We start from the raw sequence: 21,916 nt of genomic DNA, 5'->3' as shown, positions 1-21,916 counted from the left end.
AATGTATTATATGAATTCTTTAAATTTTAAGTCCATCATTATATAAATATTAGTCTCTATTACTCATGTTTAGTTTATTAATGTGAGAAATTGATCAGAATTTGATTTTGGCCCGGTGCATGACATTCATGCACGGGGGGGGGGGGGGGGGGGGCGGGGGCGGGGAACGCGGGGAAGGGGGTGGTCCCTCAGCCCGGCCTGCACCCTCTCCAATCCAGGACCCCTTGGGGGATGTCCAACTGCCTCTCGCAATCCAGGACCACTGGCTCCTAGCCACTCGCCTGCCTGCCTGCCTGCCTGATTGCCCCTAACCACCTCTACCTGCCTGATCGCCTCTAACCACCTCTGCCTGCCTCCCTGATCACCCCTAACTACTCCCCTGCTGGCCTGATTGCCCCTAACCACCTCTGCCTCGCCCCGCCCCTGGGACCCACGATTCCTTTTCCAGCCGATCACAGGCACCCGGGATCCAGGCTTCCCCCCCTCTGGCCTGCTGCAGGCACACAGGACCTGGCTAGCTTCTCCCGGGCCAGCGCAGCCACAGGGGACTGTGGGCGGGCAGCTTTGCCTGGGCCACAGCCGCAGGCGCTGGCTGGCGCCCGGGACCATGGGGCGTGCAGCGTGTCCCTCTCCAGGCCGCAACCTGGCTGGTCCCCATTCCTCTCTCCCCGGTGTTGAGTGTCTGAGCTGTTATGGCGTGATAGTGTGAGGGTGTGACAACCATTTGCATATTATCTCTTTATTATATAGGATTACACAAGATAAAAATTTTAAATGGTAATTTTATGTAATGGGTATATTTGAGAAAATACTATACAACCTAAAAGCACGGAGTTTTTAAAAACAGAATAAGCATGATAAATTGTCAAGAACTTCTAACCAAAAGTGAAATTATTCCAAGGTGCACAGACCCATTATTTACTTAATTTCAATGAACTTTATTACTTAATGACAGAAGGAGCTACTTAATAACATTTCCAAACATATCTCTTAACCAGATCAAATTGAACCCCGAAAAAAGGAGAGAAAGAAAATGTCCAAATCAAGAATATTGTTTTGTCTTCATTTTTCTAAATCTCCCAACCCTAACCTCCAGATCAGTTGTTCAGATAATCAGACTCTAAGCTAGCAAAGTCTAGGTATGATTAGGATTTATGTTAATTTTCTCTTGTGGTTCTGTTTTGATCACCCAAGGTGATCTATGATTATTAATTCTTTTTAAAATATTACTTTGCCCTAGCCAGTTTGGCTTGGTGGATAGAGTATCAGCCTGCGAACTGAAGGGGTCCCAGGTTCAATTCCGGTCAGGGGCACATGCCCAGGTTGAGGGCTCGATCCCCAGTGGGGGGCATGCAGGAGGCAACCGATCAATGATTCTCTCTCATCATTGATGTTTCTATCTCTCTCTCCCTCTTTCTTCCTCTCTAAAAGCAATTTAAAAAATTAATTTTGCTGCCTCTTTCTTTAAAAAACTTTATCAAATTTAACTTCTGGTGTTCTTCCACAAACATTCTATTATAACAAATTTTGAGCACAGCAAAGTTTAAAGATTTTTACAGTGAACACCCATGTACCACCTAAATTCTATACTCATGTTTTGCTACACTTGCTTTGTAACATTTCTATCCATCTCTCCTACATATCAAAGTAACCTGAAGATACCTGTACATTTCCCTCTAAATACTTGTACTTTAATAAAATATTCTAAAGGGAGCTCTTACTATATTTCATCTGGAAAAAACAAAAGCAAAAAACAACAGAAAGGTATTTCCTTACTTGCATCATGCCCCTAGGGGCAACCAGGCCAGCAGAAGAGGGCAGTTGGGGACGACCAGGCTGACAGGGGAGGGCAGTAAGGGGTGACCAGGCTGGTGTGGGGGGGCAGTTAGGAGCAACCTGGTTGGCAGCGGTGGCAGTTATGGGCAACCAGGCTGGCAAGGGGGAAAGTTAGGGGCGATCAGGCCAGCAGGGGAGGCAGTTAGGGGCAATCAGGCAGGCAGGCAGGCAGGTGAGCGGTTAGGAGCCAGCAGTACAGGATTATGAGAGGGATGTCCAACTGCCGGTTTAGGCACAATCCCTGGTATGGGGCCTAAACCAGCAGTTGGATATCCCCCGAGGGGTCCCGGATTTGAGAGAGTGCAGGGTGGGCTGAGGGGGACACTCCCCCTCCTCCCCTGCACAAATTTCGTGCATCGGGTCTCTAGTTATACTTACATAGATGAACCGACAATTTAACCTTTTCCTTATGCATGAATTTGTTAGAGTTTCTTTTTTTTTCCAATTATAATTTATGCTAGGATGAATATCCCAGGCTGCAAATATTTTCAGCATTTGTAATCCTTTCTTCAGAATAAACCATGAAAGCAAAATTACTGAATCAAAGTCTAGAAACTCTTTCTAATCATTATTGACACATACTGGTTTGTGCCTTCACAAAAAAAGGCTAGATTAATCTTTACCAAGTCAATAGGTAAAATACGTTAATTTGTTATTTTAATATTTATTTTTTGTTGTTGTTAATCGTCACTGGAGAATATTTTTTCCACTGATTTTTAGAGAGAGTGGAAGGGGAGGATAGAGAGAGAAACATCAATGTGAAAGAGACATATTGATTGATTGCCTCCTGCACATGCTCCTGACTGGGGCCGGAAATGAACCTGCAACCAGGTTCATGACCAGGAATCGAACCTACGACCCTTTGGCAAGCTGTAGCTCCAACCACTGAGCCACACCAGCCATGGCTCAGACCTTTTTCTTTACTAGACCAAGTAAAGCATAGATGGAAAGCCCAATCATAAAAAGAATATGGTGGAAAGCAAAGCTCTGTCTCTCATGCTCACCTTATAGCACCTGTATTTATATAGAGCCACCAGGAGAATAGTCATGACAACAATGACGCTGATCATGATAGCAGCATTCAGAATCGAGTGCAGAGCTCTCTGGCCCACAGTCTCCGTGTCCTCTGTGAATGGAGTATAGATTCTATAACAAAACAAAACACAAAGCCTCAGATAAGTGTTAATGGATAGATATACCAAGCCATATACTCTCTCCAACATGAGTTTTGTTTCCCTGATTCAAATGATATATCACTTTTGCCCATCTCATCAACCTAGTCAAGAAGTTTTAACTTAACAAAAATAGCGCTTCAAAATAAAAGAAGATATCTAAGATATAGGAGTTGTGAACCAGACCCTGACTCCATCTAGTGGATGCTATATCCTGAAATAATTTACCTCAGCAAATATTCTTTCTCCACTGCTTCTTAGGATTTGCTAAAGAACCAGATTCTGCCACATAAACTACTGAGGATACAAGGGATTGTCAGCGGAAGTAATATGGCTTATAATTATTATCTTTCATCTTTAGGGTGACTGCAACTGGGGTTGTCTTGAGATAATGTCACATATCCATTTCCCCCTTATTTCTCATTCACACAAAAACAATTTTATTCTAGGTGCCAATGTTCCCAGCTAAAAGACTTTAGTTCTGAAACCCTTATAGTCAGGTGTGGCCAGGAGATTAAATAATGGCCAATGAGTTATAAGCAGATACTATATTGTGTGGAACTTCTAAGAAAGGAGTTAATTCTGCTGAGATGTTTTATGTCCTTTTCTCCCCTACTCCTTCTTGCTTCCTGCTGTTTGAATGAAGGCTAGGGCTCCAGCACCCTAATAACCTAGAGCAGTGATCAGCAAACTCATTAGTCAACAGAGCCAAGTATCAACAGTACAACGATTGAAATTTCTTTTAAGAGCCAAATTTTTTAAACTTAAACTTCTTCTAAAGCCACTTCTTCAAAATAGACTCGCCCAGGCCGTGGTATTTTGTGGAAGAGCCGCATGTGGCTCATGAGCTGCAGTTTGCCGACCATGGACCTAGAGTATAGACCCTGAAATAACCTATGGTATAGCAATAAAGAAGAAAGGAGCCTGAATCCTTGATGAATGGGAAGCCACTATTCCAAACTGATTGACCACCTCTGCACTACTCCATGAGAGATAAAACATGTATGTTATTTAAAGCAGCTGTTTTGATTTTCTATAATCAGATCAGCAAACTTTCTGCAAAGGACTAGAGAGTATGTATTTTTTAAGTTTTGTGGGTGATATGGCCTCTGCTGCAACCATATAAAAGCCATATATATCTCTTATAAAAGCAGGCAGAGACAATATATAAAAGAATGGACGTGGTTGTGATCCAACAAAACTTTATTTACAAAAATAGGTGACAAGCAGAGCTGCTCTGTGGACTATGACTTGCTAATCCCTGTTCTATAATATGTAGCCAAGCTAACTCTAATTAATACAGAGAATATTACTTAATCTCTTTTAGCTATTATTTCCATTATCTGCCGATACTCATTGTCATAGTCTTTCTTTCAAAAATTAATAGCTTGCCGAAACCGGTTTGGCTCAGTGGATGGAGCGTCGGCCAGCGGACTCAAGGGTCCCAGGTTCGATTCCGGTCAGGGGCACGTACCTTGGTTGCGGGCACATCCCCAGTAGGGGGTGTGCAAGAGGCAGCTGATCAATGTTTCTAACTCTCTATCCCTCTCTCTTCCTCTCTGTAAAAAATCAATAAAATATATTTTTTTAAAAAATTAATATCTTGGCCCTAGCTGGTTTGGCTCGGTGGATAAGAGCGTCGGCCTGTTAACTGAAAGGTCCCAGGTTCGATTCCGATCAAGGGCACATGCCCGGGTTGTGGGCTCCATCCCCGGTGGGGGACTTGCAGGAGGCAACCGATCCATGATTCTCTCTCATCATAGTTGTTTTTATCTATTTCTCCCTCTTCCTTTCTCTCTGAAATCAATAAAAATATATTAAAAAAATAAAAATAAAATTATTAAAAAAAATTAATAGCTTGCCTTTCAGAACACCAAGCATTTTTTAAGATACTTGCCACTTTCAAATTCTAAAATACATTTAAAACTGGTTTGAGCCCCACTAGGGTCCTAGAGACAGAACTAGGTGACATAAGAATCAAGGGCTGACACCAACAGCACCAGAGAATCTACACAACAGTTCCCCAAGAGTAGAGTGCCAGCTTGCATTAATTCTTCATCCTTTCATTTAACAACTTTTATTACACACCTCATCCTGGAAACAAAGTGCTCTGAAAAGACTTACAGTACAGAAGGAAACCAGGTGTTGAATAAATCATGTAAATAAATTTATATTTGTATATTGTTACAAGTGAAAAAGAACAGGTTTCTATAAGAAAGTACCTAGTTTTATTAGTAGGATCAGAGCCATTACATTGGGATTTAACATTTAAGCCAAGATCAGAAGGATGATAGGACTTAATCTACCTATATTAGAAAAAGAATATTCCAGGCAAAGAAAAATGGGCTCAATGGCCCTGAGATGGGAAAAATTAATATTTAATGCTTTACTGGCTCATTACAAATAAATTCAGCCCTGTCTTAGTGACAGCATACAGGAAATATAATTCTGTAGCTTTCATTTTCTCTACTTAAAGCATCAAGTAATAAATAATGCCTCACTCTCAATTGCTTCTGACTGAAATAACCCTCTGGCCTTCATACTCCTTCAGTGCAGAGGCCTTCAAGATAATGATGGCATGCAATGAAGAAAAGCTATGCTGACCTTGAGAATAATAAAAAAAACATTCATACATACAACTGCCCATCCTTCCGGGTATAAAAGCTGACTGATTTGATGGTAGCCACCACCACCACCATACAGAGAGTCACGGGGACAAAAAGCATGATCACATGTTTGGCGCCATATTTCAGTGTCAGCTCCTCATCTTCTTCTTCATCTTGTTCCACCACCTGCAGTGTGTTACCCTGGGGTCCTCCATTAGACAATGGCTCAGGGTTGCCCCGCCTCCGCCTTTCATTGCTGTGCTCATGCCGTTCTCTACTGTCATTCTAAAAGCAAAAGAAAAACTTTTTCAATATGTCAGACTCTCAGCAGAAACAAGTTATTCTATATCAAAAACAGAAAATGTAACAGTCAGACCTGAGATTAACAACAGGCTCACGATTACTTGAGTTCTAAAAACTTGAGGTAAGAGAACCAATTTAAAAGAAGTGCGCAGTTAAGAAATCTAGATTATTTACCAAATTCCCTCAAGGAACCCAGGTCTTCTCTTTCACCTGGGTCTTGGCTTTCCTCACTCTCTCGTTCCATTCCTAACCTAATACAATTACACTCACCCTTTGAGGTTTGGCTTAAAACTGACACCTACATGAAAACTTTATTTGCTGCAGATTCAAGCAGAAAAATCCCAGCTTTTCCAATTCATGAAGTGCTTTCTACCTGTGGTTTTATACCAGTTATACAAAGAACTATCTCACCTCATTACCAATAAGACTTGCCCTGTTCCCACCGTGCCCTGAATAGAGTCGGGGACAATAATACTGACGAATTATGGAATGAAAGAACCTTTCTTAGATTCTACTTTTCTTGGGCTCTTAATCCAAATACCACTGTATTACTTTTATCCTATCCTGGGTTTCTACTTTCTTATTCTTCAAGTTTGATTTCCTTTTTGGTATCCCTGTTCACGTCTAAACTCAGTTTTTATAAAGGGTAGAATGAATCTCAAGGGCACTAACAATAACAGTAATAAAAATCTCTCTATATAAAAGCCCAGCAACTGGAACGGCGGAATGATCAGTGGCTATGACACACACTGCGGCAGCCAACCAGCCTGATCTGGGCCCTGATTGGCACCCGGCCCCTGATCAGCCCTCAATACCCCAATTGGGGGGGGGGGGTGTCCAACTGGCCAACCTCCCTCGGCCCCTCCCCCTAGCCGGCCTCATTGGGGCGGGCCGGCTGGACCCCACCTGTGCACAAGTTCATGCACCAGGCCTCTAGTGATAGATAACAGGAAAGATAACAAATACTCTTCTCCCTCCTCAATGATAAAAGATAGTCACTGTTGCTGGGAAGATGTAATCAGCTTGGTTGAAAAGGGGTTCTCTTGGGAAAACATGCTATTCTCGTACCTCATTTCTAACTACAGATATACCTAATAGAGTATTACCATTATTCATTAAAAATACATTACACACTTAATAATAGCTTAAAACTACAATGTACCAAGGATTGATATATACTTTACATTTAATTCTCATAGATACCCCATCATCGCCACTTTATAGGTAAGGAAACAGCCATAGCCAGTGTTACAGAGTGGGTTTGAACCCAGATATGCTTTGACTTCAGAAATCAAGTTCTTAACCACCTCAATGTGCTGTTCACAAGACAACACAAGAGCTCTGCAGACTGTGAGCTGAGTTCTCTTTTACTTTACTTTCAATATATTTATCCCACAGGTAATTATGAAAATTGTATATTTCAGGTACTCTTCTGTGGCAATACAGAAGTTAATTAGATGCTTGCTATCCTTAAGAAGTTCCTAAGTTAGTTTTAATATAGAATAAACATTATATTAGAGATAAAAATAAAGTGCTACAGGACTATAATTCTGTGTGGTCAAGAAAGACAATATAAAAGATACGATTTTTGAACAGAAACTTCAAGAGTGACTGTAAGGTACGTGGGCTCCAGGCAGAGACCACATGAACTGTGGCGCAGACATGTGACAGTGCCATACTGACAACCAGTGAGTATTCCAGAGGTGGCTGGAGAACAGGGTCTGTCAGGGCTGGTGGAAGAAAAGGTTAGGAACGGTTGTAAAAGACCTTGTTTGCCATGCCAAGGACTTTAGACTTTGTCCTGTAGGCAATAGAAAGTCATAAAAATTGTCAAGGTTGAGGGAGTGACACATCAGATTATGATTTATTTGTAAGAAACTTGACTGAGTGGCGATGGAAAATAGGGATGTAGAAGGCACATTTCAGAAACAGAATTGAAGGGCTTTGTGAATGGTCAGAAGGAGTCAGGATGACCCTGGAGGTTTCTAGCATAAGAAACTAGGAAGGTGATGATGACACTGACTGAGAATGGGAACACAAGATAAGCAGACTGGAGGAGGGAGATAGGTAAATGTAAAGTATTCACCCCAGGCAAGAAAGTCCAAAGGCAGTTAATAAGAATTTCAAGCTCAGAAGAGAGTTGGGGGAGGTCATCAGTTTCTATAGTTATGGAAATGAATGAACTCTCAGGGAGAGAGTATAGATGGAAAGTAGGAACAGTAGGCACTTATTGGTCATTAATGTAATACAACAGCTGTGGAAAGAAAAATATGCTAAGGATGTTATGTTTGTGACTAATGTTTAGCAACACAATTATGACCAACTTGACGGGTCAATTATGCACAAAATAAACTAACATTCAAGTAATAATAAGCATATGGTTTTTGATAATGTACAAAGCACTCTCACATATCTCAATCATTCTTTTTATATGTTGAGAAGTGTTAGTAGGTGAACACTAAAGCAACTTGTCCAAAATCTCACAGCCAGAAATCAGCAGAGACAGGAGTCAAATTCAAGTTTCTTGTTTCAAAATTTGTGTTCTTCCTTTGGCACTACAGCTGTCCCATTAGGCTATATGAACAGATTAACTGAGTAAGTCTAGCATGAAAGAGGCAATCATAACATGCTCATTCACATTACTCAACTGGATGTTCTGGTTTGTAAAGAACATTAGCCAACCTCACCCTGCCCCACCCCCAGAAGCTGATATGGGAAACTAGAACACTGTTTAACCCTTTGCACTCGCTTGCTTTTTTCTCGATTCCTTTATTCTAATGCTAACCGTGTCGAGTCACACTCGACATCCGAGTGCAAAAGGTTAAGACACACACACATACACACACAGACACACACACACACACTTCCTCTTTATAGTACTTTGGATACTATTTTAAAAAATTGACTATATGTTTTAATTTCATTTTTTAAAGTACAATTTATTTATTTAAACAGGTAAAACATTCATGTGGTTCTGAAATCTGAGTATAAAAAGGTGTACAATAATCCCGAAACCGGTTTGGCTCAGTAGATAGAGCGTCGGCCTGCGGACTGAAGGGTCCCGGGTTCGATTCCGGTCAAGGGCATGTACATTGGTTGCGGGCACGTCCCCGGTGGGGGCGGTGCAGGAGGTGGCTGGTCGATGTTTCTCTCTCATTGATGTTTCTAGCTCTCTATCCCTATCCCTTCCTCTCTGTGAGAAATCAATAAAATATATTTTAAAAAAAAAAAAGGTGTACAATAAAAAGTCTCTCACTTAACTATCTACTTAGTTTCCTAATCTCCCAGGTTACCACTGTCTTTGTTCTCTGCAAATTCTATCAAAGTTTCTTCATATAAATACAAGCAAATATAATACATAGCTTCATTACCCCTTTTCACACGAACGGTAGTAGCTGAATAAATGCACTGCCCTGCGCTTGGCTTAACTATGTATCCTAGAGATTTTTTTACATCAGTACACAAAGAACATCCTTATTCTTTTTTTTTTTTTAGGTTATATGCAAATACACCATTTCTACTTTTTTAAATGCTTTTATCGATTTTAGAGAGAAAGGGAGAGGGAGAGAAAGAAAAACATCCATGAGAGAGAAACATCAAACAGCTGTCTCCTGCAGCCCCCCCAGCCCACCCCTGCGTCTCCACCCCCGGGAATTGAGCCTGCAACCCAGGCATGTGCCCTTGACTGGAATGGAACCTGGGACCTTTCAGTCCGCAGGCCAATGCTCTATCCACTGAACCAAACTGGCTAGGGCAGAACATCCTTTCTTTCTTTCTTTCTTTCTTTCTTTCTTTCTTTCTTTCTTTCTTTCTTTCTTTCTTTCTTTTTAAAAATATATTTTATTGATTTTTTACAGAGAGGAAGGGAGAGGGATAGAGAGTTAGAAACATGGATGAGAGAAAAACATCGATCAGCTGCCTCCTGCACACCCCCTACTGGGGATGTTCCTGCAACCAAGGTACATGCCCTTGACCGGAATCAAACCTGGGACCCTTGAGTCCGAAGGCCGACGCTCTATCCACTGAGCCAAACCGGTTTCGGCCATCCTTATTCTTAAAAACAATTTTTAATCATCTATATAGCCAGTATATAAAATGTCATTAATTTATTAGGCCAATCCCCTAATTACTGACATTTAACCTGCTTTGAACTTTTTGCCATTACAAACACTGCTGCAATCAGAATGCCCCCTATTAACTTATATCACGTGTGGGGGCGTATTTGTAGGATAAATTCCCTGAAGTAAAATTGCTGGGTCAAAGTACTCATCAGTAGAGATACTAATTACCCTCCCTATGAGTTGTATCAGTTTAAAGTCTCTGCAAAATAGGAAGAGTGCCTATTTCAACAAGTCCTTAATTAACAATCAGTGAATGCCAGGTACTAGGTGCCAAGAATATAGCATTCAACAAGACAGAAGAGGTTTCTGCTCTCATGAACTGATTTCAAGAGAGAGAGAGAGAGAGAGATAATAAGCAAAATAATTACAAAGTGGGATAGTACTATAGCAGGGTGATATAAGAAAGAATACTTGGGCCCTTGCTGGGTGGTTCAGTTGGTTGGAGCATTGTCCCAAGCACCAAAAGGTTGCTGGTCTGATTCCCAGTCAGGGCACATAACTAGGTTACAGGTTTGATCCCCGGTGGGGGCACGTATGGGAGGCAACCAATCAATATTTCTCTCTCACATCGGTATTTCTCTTTCTCTCAAATCAACAAAAACCACCACATATCCTCAGATGAGGATTTAAAAAAAATACATGGGATGCTTTTCTGAGGAAGTGACATTTGATCTGAAATCTGAAGGATGAAAAGATGTGAAAAGCTTACTGTACAATAAAGGATTAACTCAGCAGGTCAGGAGTGTCCAAACCCTGCACATGACAAAGAAAAATCTGGCCTTGTTCCTGGAAGATAACCTTAAACCCTTTCAATATATTGCTGATGAAAAGTGTTTCTGTTTACATGAGGCCTTGGGCCACATTGCTAACAATGTGATCTATGGTGGGAGTCTTGGCCCATGTGGTATCTGCTTGACTTTGGGAAGAGCTAGAGAACTATGGTCAGCCATATCTATGTGATATCCAATAAAACTCCTGGACATTAAGGCTAAGTGCACTTCCCTGGTTGGCAATACTCCATGCACGTGGTCACACTGTTCCCATGACTCCACTGGGAGAGGACAACTAGAAGCTTGTGCCTGGACCCTGCTCTATATTCCTTCTTCTGTTGCTAGTTTTAATCTGTATCCGTTCACTGTAATAAACTGGAAGAGTGAATATAACAGCTTTTCTGAGTTCTGTGAATCCTTCTAGCTAAACACTGAACCTGAGCATAATCTTCGGGAATCCCAAATATACCTGTACACTGAAAACTACAAAATACTGCTAAGAAAAATTAAAGAACAAAAGCAAAAATAGACATATGGAACCACATCAAATTTTAAAACCTCTGTGCATCAAAGAATCAACAGAGTGAAGTCAACCATGGAAGGGGAGAAAAATATTTGTAAATCGTATCTCTAATAAGGGGTTAATATCTGAAATATATAAAGAACTCCTACAACTCAACAACAAAAAGCCAACCCAATTTTAAAATGAGCAAAAGTCTTCAACAGACATTTCTCCAAAGAATATATACAAACTAGAGGCCTGGTGCACGAAATTCACGCACGGGTAGGGTCCCTAGGCCTGGCCTGCGATGAGGGCTGATCTGTGGGGCGACTGGCGGAGCGATTAGGGCTCCCGCTTGCACCCGCTTGGCCTGGCGCCGCCCGCTCGCCGATTGCCCCTGCCTTGGCCTGGCGCTGCCCGCTCACCTGCTCCACCATCGTGCCACGGTCCCGCTCTCGTTGGGGCCCATTGGGGCCAGCAGCACCTCCACTGCCACCTGCTGCCAGCGCCACATCGCTGATGCCCGCCATGTTCCGTGCCGCCCCCTGGTGATCAGCACACGTCAAACTCCCAGTTGGTGGAACTCGCGCCCGTGGGGACAATTTGCATATTAGCCTTTTATTATATAGGAAGGATGGCTAACAAGCATCTGAAAAGATGCTCAACATTACTAATTATTAGAGAAATGCAAATCAAACTATAATAAGATGCCATCTTATACCCATTAGGAAAGATGCCATCTTATAACCATTAGGAATGCTACTATAAAAAAACACACACAGAAAATAACAAGCATTAGTGAGGATGCAGAAAAATTGGAACCCTTTGCACTGTGGTTACGAATGCAAAAATAGTGCAGCTGCTATAAAACAGTATGGAGTTTCCTAAAAAAAGAATTATCATATGATCCTGCAACCCCATTTCTGGGTATATATCCAAAAGAACTGATATCAGTATCTCAAAGAGGTATCTGCATACCTGTGATCATTACAGCATTATTCATAAGAGCTAAGAGATGGAAGCAACTCAAATGTCCATGAATACATGGATAAAAAGCCCTAGCCATTTGGCTCAGTTAATAGCATGCTGGCCTGGGGACTGAAGGGTCCCGGGTTTGATTCCAGTCAAGAGCACATGCCTGAGTTGCAGGCTCGATCCTCACTAGGGGACGTGCAGGAGGCAGACAATCAATGATTCTCATCATTAATGTTTCTCTCTCCCCCTCTCCTTTCCTCTTTGAAATCAATAAAAATACATTTTTTTTAAAAAAACCACATGTGGATCAAGAAAATGTGTATACAAACAGTGGAATATTACTCAGCCTTAAAAGAAAAGGAAATCTTGTCACATGCTAAAACATAATACTAAGTGCAATATGCAAGTTACAAAAAGACACTGTAGCTCTCTCGGGTCCTCGTTTCCAAGATGACCAAGAAAAGAAGGAGTAACAGTCGTGCCAAAAGAGGCTGAGGCCATGTGTAACCTATTCATTGCACCAACTGCGCCCGGTGCATTTGCAAGGACAAGGCCATTAAGAAGTTTGTCATTCAAAACATAGTAGAGGCCGCAGCCGTTAGGGACATCTCCAAAGCGAGTGTCTTTGACGCCCATGTGCTTCCCAAGCTGCATTACTGTGTGAGCTGTGCCATTCACAGCAAGGCAGTCGGGAATCGTTCTCGTGAAGCCCGGAAGGACCGAACCCCACCTGATTTAGACCTGCGGGTGCTGCCCCACGACCTCCACCCAAGCCCATGTAAGGAGCTAAGTCTTTAAAGAGTGAAGAAAAGTTCTCTGGGGGGAAATAAATGGAAATTGTACTGTATGATTCTACTTATATCAAGTATCTAAAGTAGTACAACTCTGTGGATGGAGGTGAGCAAAGGGGGGCGGGGGAGGAAGGACACCTATAATAATGCCAACATTAAAATTTTTAATAAAAATAAAGTAGTCCAACTCAAAAAAACAGAAAGTATAACTGTGGTTGTTGGGGCTGTGGCTAGAGTGTCAGTTCTGCAAGTTGAAAAAGTTCTAGAGATCTGTTGCACCACAACGTAAATATAGATTAATACTACTACTGCACTGTATATTTGCCCTACCAGTGTAGCTCAGAGGTTGAACATCAACCCATGAACCAAAAGTTCACTGGTTCGATTCCCGGTCAGGGCACATGCCTGGGTTGCAGGTTTGGTCCCCAGGAGAGGATGTGCAGGAGGCAACCAATCAATGTTTCTCTCTCCTCATTGATGTTTCTATCTCTCTATCCCTCTCCCTTCCTCTCTAAAATCAATAAAAATATATATTTTTTAAAAAAGGATTTAAGAATCATTATAAGATTTTTTTTTTAAAAGTCAAATATACAACTCTACTCTTGGATCATATTCTACTCTTAGGTATATGAATTATATTATACTCTTAGGTATTTACTCAAAATAAATAAAAACATATGCTGGCCAGCATGGCTCAATGGTTGAGCATTGACTTGTGTGTGATCCAGGAGGTCATGGTTTGATTCTCAGTCAGGGCACATGCCCAGGTTGCAGGCTCGATCCTTAGTATAGGACATGCAGGAGGCAGCTGATCAATGATTCTCTCTCATCATTGATGTTTCTCTCTCTCTCTCTCTCCCCCCTCCTTTCTCTCTGAAATCAATTTTTTTAAAAAAAAGAAGCTAGACAAAAGGGTCTATATCGTATGATTTCATTTATATAAAATTCTAGGAAACCAAAACTATAGTGGCAAAAATTTGATTAGTTGTTACCTAGGGATGAGGAGTAGTTGGGGAGGGGCAGGAGGGAAAAATTACAAAGGAGCATGAAGAAACTTTTGAGGGTGATGACTATGTTCATTATCTTGACTGTGCTGATGGTTTCAAGGATATATACACATCAAAACTTATCAAATTGTATACTTTAATCCTCACCTGAGGTTATGTTTATTATTATTGATTTTAACGAGAGAGGAAGAGAGAAACATGGATGTGAGAGAGTAACATCGACTGACTGCCTCCTGCATGTGTCCCGAATGGGGATGGTATGCACAACCGGGGTATGTGCCCCAATTGGGAATCAAACCCACCACCTTTCAGTGCACAGACATGTTCTAACTGAGCCACACCAGTCAGGGCTAAGGCTACTTTTAAACAAACTTTTTATTACGGAAAAATTAAAAGAAATACTGTCAGAAGTGTGTAATGAAGCTCCGTGGGTTCACTCTTGGTGTTTTACATTCTATGGGTTTTGAAAAACGTGTAACATGTATCCATCATGCCAAACAGAATAGCTTCACTGTCCTGAAAATCCTGTCCTCTGGCCCTGGTTACTGTGGCTCAGTTGGTTGGAAGGTCGTCCAGTACACCAGAAGGTGGCAGTTCGATTCCTGGTCAGGGCACATATCCAGGTTTGGGTTTGATCTCCAGTTGGGACGCATGTGGGAGGCAATCCCAATGATGTTTCCCAAACACTAATGTTTCTCTCTCTCCCTCTCCCTCTCCCTCTCCCCCACTTCCTCTCTCTGAGATCTATTAAAAAAAGAGAAAGAATGTTTTTTTTTTTAAATCCTCTGTTCTCTGCCTATTTATTCTTCCTTTCATCCTCTACCCTGGCAACCACTGATCTTTTTACTGCCTCCATAGTTTTACCCATAAAGGCTATTTTCAAGGTTAAAAAAAAAAAAAAGTTTAGTAGCCATCATAAATGATTTCATTTCTGTGGCAGAGGGGAAGGATTACTCACTATATAAATGTTGTATGTTTCAGGGAGGGCGGGGTCCTACAGGAAGTGGTACGTGGGAAGGGAGCTCCTACACTATTATGTCAGAGGCATCATTTTAATTCTTTCTCCCTTCCCCTTATCCCGGAACCTGATGCAAGTTTACGTCCAACCACCCAAGCCATGTGGGCCCTCAAGCAGGGCTAGTATTTCTCAAGCAGCAAACACTTGTGGAGGTATTTTTAATACAGTGTAGTGCCTGCCTGTTTTCTTTTTAAACCTTGTTTTCTGCCTGCCTTTTAAAAGTTTGTTTCTGTAAATAAAAGAAATACTATAAACAAGTTTCCAAAAGCTTTTAAGTTATAAACCTGTTTATAACATAGAAAGTGAGTGTTCTCCTAATCTCTGCCCCACAACATGAACATAGTGAGCAATTTTTTCAGAGCCTTGTTATGCAATGTGTTTCTGTTACTTAATATATCAGATGCCAGTACATATAAATATACCTCAAACTTAAATATTGTAATACCAGCATAGTAATAATTATGATTATTGACCCATGTATGTGCTAGGCACTATGCTCAGCACTGAAGTTAGTTATAATTTAATCCTAATAATATTGTAAACTTCATTTAACAGATAGAGAAACTGAAGCTTAAGAGACCAGATAACCTGCCAAAGATCTGAGCATTTTGTGTGTGTGTGTGTGTGTGTGTGTGAGAGAGAGAGAGAGAGAGAGAGAGAGAGAGAGAGAGAAAGGTAGAAGTGAGTTGTGGAAAAAGTGAGTCAACTGGGTTGTTTGGGTCCAGGAAACAAGTTACAGAGGCCAAAGAAGGGCGCTAGGAGCTTGGGGGCAGGGAGGCGTAGAGAATGCACCTGGGGTAAGAGAGAGGGAAAGGCTTGGGTGTGCCAGAGTGAGAGAGTGCACTCTGGGGAAAGGTGTGGGCTTGAGAGAGAGAGCGAGAGAGAGAGAGAGAGAGAGAATGAGAATCTAGAGAAATTCTAATTTAGACAGTTTAGTCCAGGGGTCCTCAAACTTTTTAAACAGGGGGCCAGTTCACTGTCCCTCAGACCGTTGGAGGGCCGGACTATAGTTTAAAAAAAAAAACTATGAACAAATTCCTATGCACACTGCACATATCTTATTTTGAAGTAAAAAAACAAAACGGCAAAAACACCTGCATGTGGCCAGCGAGCCGTAGTTTGAGGATGCCTGGTTTAGTCAATAGATCCTATTATTAGCCATTACCTTAAATTACTGACTGGGTAAATCATAAGTAACATAAGATTGAGGTTATCTCCAAATTCTTACTATTACAAATAATGCTCCAATAAATATTCTTGTCTATATTTCTTGGCACTCTTGTGGTAATGTTTCTAACTAGGATAAAATCTTAGAAGTAAAATGCTAGGTCAAAAGGTTGTGCATTTTTAGATTTAATTGCCAAATTGCCTCCAAAGGGTACATGTATTGCAGACCCAATTGACTCCAAATACAAATTCAACTCCCATAAGAAGCACATGAGAATGCTTATTTTCCCTACAGCTTTAGTAGAAATGGGTATCAATCCTTGCTCACTAATAGGTAAAAAATGAAACATTTTTATTTCTTTTTTTGTTATTAACCCTTTGCACTCGCTTGCTTTTTTCTCAATTCCTTTATTCTAATGCTAACCATGTCGAGTCACACTCGACATCCGAGTGCAAAAGGTTAATCCTCACCCAAGGATATTTCTCCATTGATTCTCAGAGAGAGGGGAGGGGAGGGGGAGAGACAGAGGGAAACATCAATGTGGATGTGTCTCATCCATTGGTTGCCTCCCTCATGCACCCCACTTAACCAGAATCGAACCTGGGAGCCTTCAGTACACAGCCCGATACCCTATCCACTGAGCCAAACTGGCTAGGGCCATTTCTTTATCTGATTATTAGTAAGGTTGATCAACTAGTCTTTTTGTATATTTACTAGAGGCCCGGTGCACGAAATTTGTGCACAGGTGTGTGTGTGTGTGTGTGTGTGTGTGTGTTTGTGTGTGTGTGTGTGTCCCTCAGTCCAGCCTGTACCCTCTCCAGTCTGGGACCGCTTGAGGGATGTCTGACTCACAATCCAGGACTGCTGGATCCCAACCGCTCGCCTGCCTGCCTGCCTGATTGCCCCTAACTGCTTCTGCCTGCCAGCCTGATCACCCCCTAACCACTCCCCTGCCAGCCTGATCGACACCTAACTGCTCCCCTGCCAGCCAGATTGCCCCTAACTGCCCTCCCCTGCTTGCCTGGTTGCCCCTAATTGTCCTCCTCTGCTGGCCTGGTCCCCTCAACTGCCCTCCCCTGCAGGCCTGGTTGCCCCTAATTGTCCTCCTCTGCTGGCCTGGTCCCCTCAACTGCCCTCCCCTGCAGGCCTTGTCCCTCCCAACTGCTCTCCCCTGCAGGCCTGGCCCCCCGCAACTGCCTTCCCCTGCAGGCCTGGGTCCCCTCCAAATGCCCTCCCTGCAGGCCTGGTTTCTCCCAACTGCCCTCCCTTGCTAGCCTGATCGCCCATAACGGCCCTCCCCTGCCAACCATCTTGTGGCAGCCATCTTGTGTCCACATGGGGGTGGCCATCTTGTGTGTTGGAGTGATGGTCAATTTGCATATTACCTCTTTATTATATAGGATTGCCACTTTTATTTCTTCTTCTTCTGCCATATATATCACTCATATCCTTTGGTAATGTCATTGAATTATTCATGTTCCTTTTGACTTCAGAAGAATTCTTTGTATATTAAGATATATTTGTCATTATGCATTATAAGCCTTTGATCAGTTTATTTTACGACTTTGTTCATGGCAGTTTTGTCACACTTAAATTTGTAATTTTGTATTGCTGAATATGAATTTAGGTGATTTTACAAAGAAAACAACTTATTCTTACTACACCCCAAATTGCAATGTTTTCAACATATATACATATGTACACAGTTATAATGAATGTTCACAAACAGTGCATCCTATTTTTTTATCTAATATTATTTCATGAATACATTCCCATGGAATAACAGACAACATGCCTGAAAAGTTACAATGTATTCCATTATGTTGATATGATAGTCTACATAGTATTATTTACTTTAAATGAATGTTCATTTATAAATTTATAAGTAAAGTTGCAATCCTGTAAGACTTTATGGGTACTGTTTGGATTTCTACAATTAGAAATGTGAGGCTCCTAAGCCTACACTGTAGAAAAAAACTATTAGAGTAGCTTAACTGAAGAACTGGCAAGTTATGTGGAAAACTTGAAAATATTAATCATAGGCAATATGTTTCCAATGGCACACAAAATTCCATCCAGCACCTGCCCAAGCTTTTTGATTCCCTGGAGTTAAGAGCTTTCACTGTTACTCAAAGATCAAGGAAGGCAGTCATTTCCCTGAACAGTGAATATTAACTGGTTAGAGATAATATTTAACATTTACGGGCTATTGTGGTAGGCTTGAACTAGAGTTGTATGTGTTTTTTTAATGAACTATTAAGATGTGTGCCAAGGATTTCTGACTTTATTCTCATACAAAAGCAAGCATTTTTCTCTGGAGGTCACCAAGATTGTAAGTTCTTTTTTACCTTAATTCACTTTGACATAACTGGGAAAACAAACTCATACTATAAACAGTACAATAACACTGTTAAAGGCTGACTGCACCTATGAACCAAATTCAGTTTACTTTTAGATCAATCTTTATTTATTTTTTTCACCTCAAGATCCCCAGTACTTAATCCTCACTTTAAATAGCTTATAGGCTTGTTTTCTGTTTAATTTTATAGGATTTCTCACAGTTAAAAAAAGTGACCCATCATCATTTAGAAAATGAGGTTAGTTCTGCCAATCTATGAGTTTCTAACAAAGCTCTTTACACTTAATGTTTTGAATTTAGAAAAAATATTGCAGATGACTTCATTTATAAAGACCAGACACATTTTCATGTTGTTAATTTAGGGACTGAAGGTAACGGATTTATATAAGTGTTCTTCAGCAATTGCTTTATGTAGAGAATCATTATTGACCTTTATGGATTACTACCTTAAGGCTTCTTTTTTAGTTAACAAATGACTGATTTTTTCCATTCTAAATTAAAAAGGTATTGACAATTTATTTCTTTACAGACTAGAAAATTTGGGACAGAATAAACTAATATGAATGAAAATGCTGAGTATTCTGCCTGGCTGGTATGGCTCAGTGGTTGAGCATCAGCCCAGGAACCAAGAGGTCACCGGTTTGATTCCTGGTCAGGGCACAAGCCCAGGTTGCGAGTTTGATCCCCAGGGGTGACCATGCAGGAGGCAGCCAATTAATGACTTCCTGTCTCATTGATGTTTCTATCTCTCTATCCCTCTCCCTTCCTCTCTCTCTAAAAATCAATTAAAATATATTTTAAATAAATAACTTTTTAAAAATAAAAATACTGAGTATTCAATTTATAAACCTAATAGCTTTTCTTTAATGTCAGTCCCTTTATTTCTTTACTCAAATATAATGCTTCTTAAACTACAGTCCCGGTACCAGAAGCATTGGCAAGATCTGGCAATTAGTCAGAAATGCAAATTATGTGACCCCATTCCATTCCTACAAAATCAGGAACTCTTCCAGGGGATTCCAATGAACACTAAGGTTTGAAAATCACTGCTCTAATATACTATATAAATGAATATTAGACTTCAAAAAATTTTTTGTATCTTAGGAAAGCAAAAAGTGCTCAGCTAATCCACATAAAGGATCTAAGTCCATACCAAATCAAAAGATAAGTTTTCACTATTCTGGCCCTGGCCGGTGTTGCTCAGTGGTTAGAGCAGTGGTTCTCAACCTTCCTAATGCCGCGACCCTTTAATACAGTTTCTCATGTTGTGGTGACCCCCAACCATAAAATTATTTTCATTGCTACTTCATAACTGTAATTTTGCTACTGTTATGAATCGTAATGTAAATATCTGTGTTTTCCGATGGTCTTAGGCGACCCCTGTGAAAGGATCATTCGATCCCCAAAGGGGTCGCGACCCACAGGTTGAGAACTGCTGGGTTAGAGTGTCAGCCTGCACACTGAAGTGTTAAGGGTTCAATTCCGTCAAGGGCACATACCTGGGTTGCAGGTTCACTACCACCCTCTTTGGGGTGCGTGCAGGAGGCAACCAATCCATGTGTTTCTCTCACATCAAGTTTCTCTCTCTCCCTCCCTCCCTCCCAAACTCTCTCTGAAAATGCAATGGAAAAAAATATCCTCAGGTGAGGATTAACAAAAAATAATTTTTTTCACTATTCTGAAAAATAGATTTTTAATTTCCTCTAGTTTTAGTATATTCCTGTAATGTCAGTAGAAAGGAAATGGAGGCTGACTTCTGGCAAAGAATTATGACAAGTAAAGGAAAAAGAACTCTACCCATCAAAATTTTGCTTCAGAAAAATACCTTAAAAACTATTTTAATAGGCAAATTAAAAGTAAACAAAAGGATTATGGTAGATCACAAACTATAATATTAAAAAAGGGCTGTGATATTGTTCTTGTATTTAACAAATCCACTATTCAAAAAGAGAAATAAAAGACCACCTTTCAATTAATCCACAAAAAAGTCATCGATGTCTAATTTAAACTTGGAACTATCCCCATTTTTTCATAAACAACCAGAGCATATACTTATACAAGGGCTTCTTTACAGCTAAAAAACTTAATAAGATTCTTTTCCTCTTTCTTTGGATTGAAAAAAAATACATTGCTGCAAAAATGAATACACAAATTTCATATTTTTCTTTCTCAGAATTTTTTCTCACACATATCTCCTTTCAGTATTACAACTTTACACTTTTCTCAGGTAAGAGACAATTTGAAGAACAGAAAGTTAACTGGAACATGTTTGGAATTAGAAAACTTAGTTTTAAGTTCCAGGTCTGTCATTTAATTTTCTGTGATCTTGGACAAGCATTGAAACTGTAAAATGGAGCCCTAGCCAGTTTTGCTCAGTGGATAGAGCATTGGCCTGTGGACTGAAGGGTCCCGGGTTCAATTCTGGTCAAGGGCACATGCCTGGGTTTTGGGCTCAATCCCCAGTGGGGGGCGAGTAGGAGGCAGCCAATCAATGATTCTCTCTTATCATTGATGTTTCTATCTCTCTAACCCTATCCCTTCCTCTCTAAAATCAATAAAAATATATTTAAAAAAAAGAAACTGTAAAATGGGAATAATAACAATCCCATGATAACTGTAAAGTATGAAATGTACAAAGATTTTAAGTTATAGAATGCATTTTTAAGGAGGTAAATAAAACATAAACTTATTTGACAATACATTATCAATAGCAGAGTCAAAATTAAACAAATCAGGCCCTGATGTTCTAGATAGTGATGCCCTAACAGACTTAAAAGGAACCACTGAGAACATTAGCACTAAGACTTGCTAAAACTAAACCATGAACAAATGTAATTATCAATAAAAACCCTGTGTCAATTGTACCTCCTCTATAGCACCTTTTATTTCAAAGGGATATTTTATCAGTCACTAAGGTGTAAAGAATGGCAGAAAAATCCTATATAATAAAAGGGTAATATGTGGGGGGGGAGGGGCAATGGTAAGATATGTACACATATAATACCTTAATAAAAAAAATTGAAAAAAAAAAAGGGTAATATGCAAATCGGCAGAATGACCAATCAGCAGGGGGCGGGGCCGGCAAGCAGGCAGCGCCAGCCCAGCCAAGGACCATGCTAGCGTGCAGAGGGGGAGGGATGGCGATGGGGGGTGGGGGGGAGCGGCAGCGACCGACCAGCGGTGGCAGAGGGGTGATGGTGGGGGGGGCGGGCTGTGTCAGCCAGCGCCAGCAGGCGCCAGCTTGATCAGCCACCAGGTCGCCTCCCGCAGAGAGAGGCCACCGGTGGC

At 41.0% G+C, this 21,916-nt stretch overlaps 1 protein-coding gene and 1 pseudogene across 7 annotated transcripts in view; one reads left to right on the top strand and one right to left on the bottom strand.

The window, feature by feature from the left end:
- The window catches only part of PSEN1 (presenilin 1), a 61,746-nt gene that overhangs the window by 24,487 nt on the left and 15,343 nt on the right, over positions 1-21,916 (bottom strand). For 2 of the 6 annotated variants that reach the window (XM_079768197.1, XM_079768198.1), the window contains exons 4-6: positions 11,736-11,900; positions 5,646-5,899; positions 2,841-2,982 (exon numbers count right to left, since the gene is read on the bottom strand). In XM_079768197.1, coding sequence (XP_079624323.1) covers positions 2,841-2,982; positions 5,646-5,899; positions 11,736-11,900 — 561 coding nt within the window. The remainder of the gene's footprint in view (positions 1-2,840; positions 2,983-5,645; positions 5,900-11,735; positions 11,901-21,916) is intronic. The other 4 variants (XM_079768199.1, XM_079768200.1, XM_079768201.1 and 1 more) reach the window with 2 other exon arrangements.
- Positions 11,909-17,263, top strand: LOC307097917 (small ribosomal subunit protein eS26-like; annotated as a pseudogene). The gene has a single exon. The product of its transcript is annotated as a small ribosomal subunit protein eS26-like (transcript).

The sequence above is a fragment of the Cnephaeus nilssonii genome (genome assembly GCF_951640355.1).
Source record: "Cnephaeus nilssonii genome assembly, chromosome: 4".
NCBI lineage: Eukaryota > Metazoa > Chordata > Mammalia > Chiroptera > Vespertilionidae > Cnephaeus > Cnephaeus nilssonii.
This window is presented reverse-complemented; position numbering and strand designations above follow the sequence as displayed.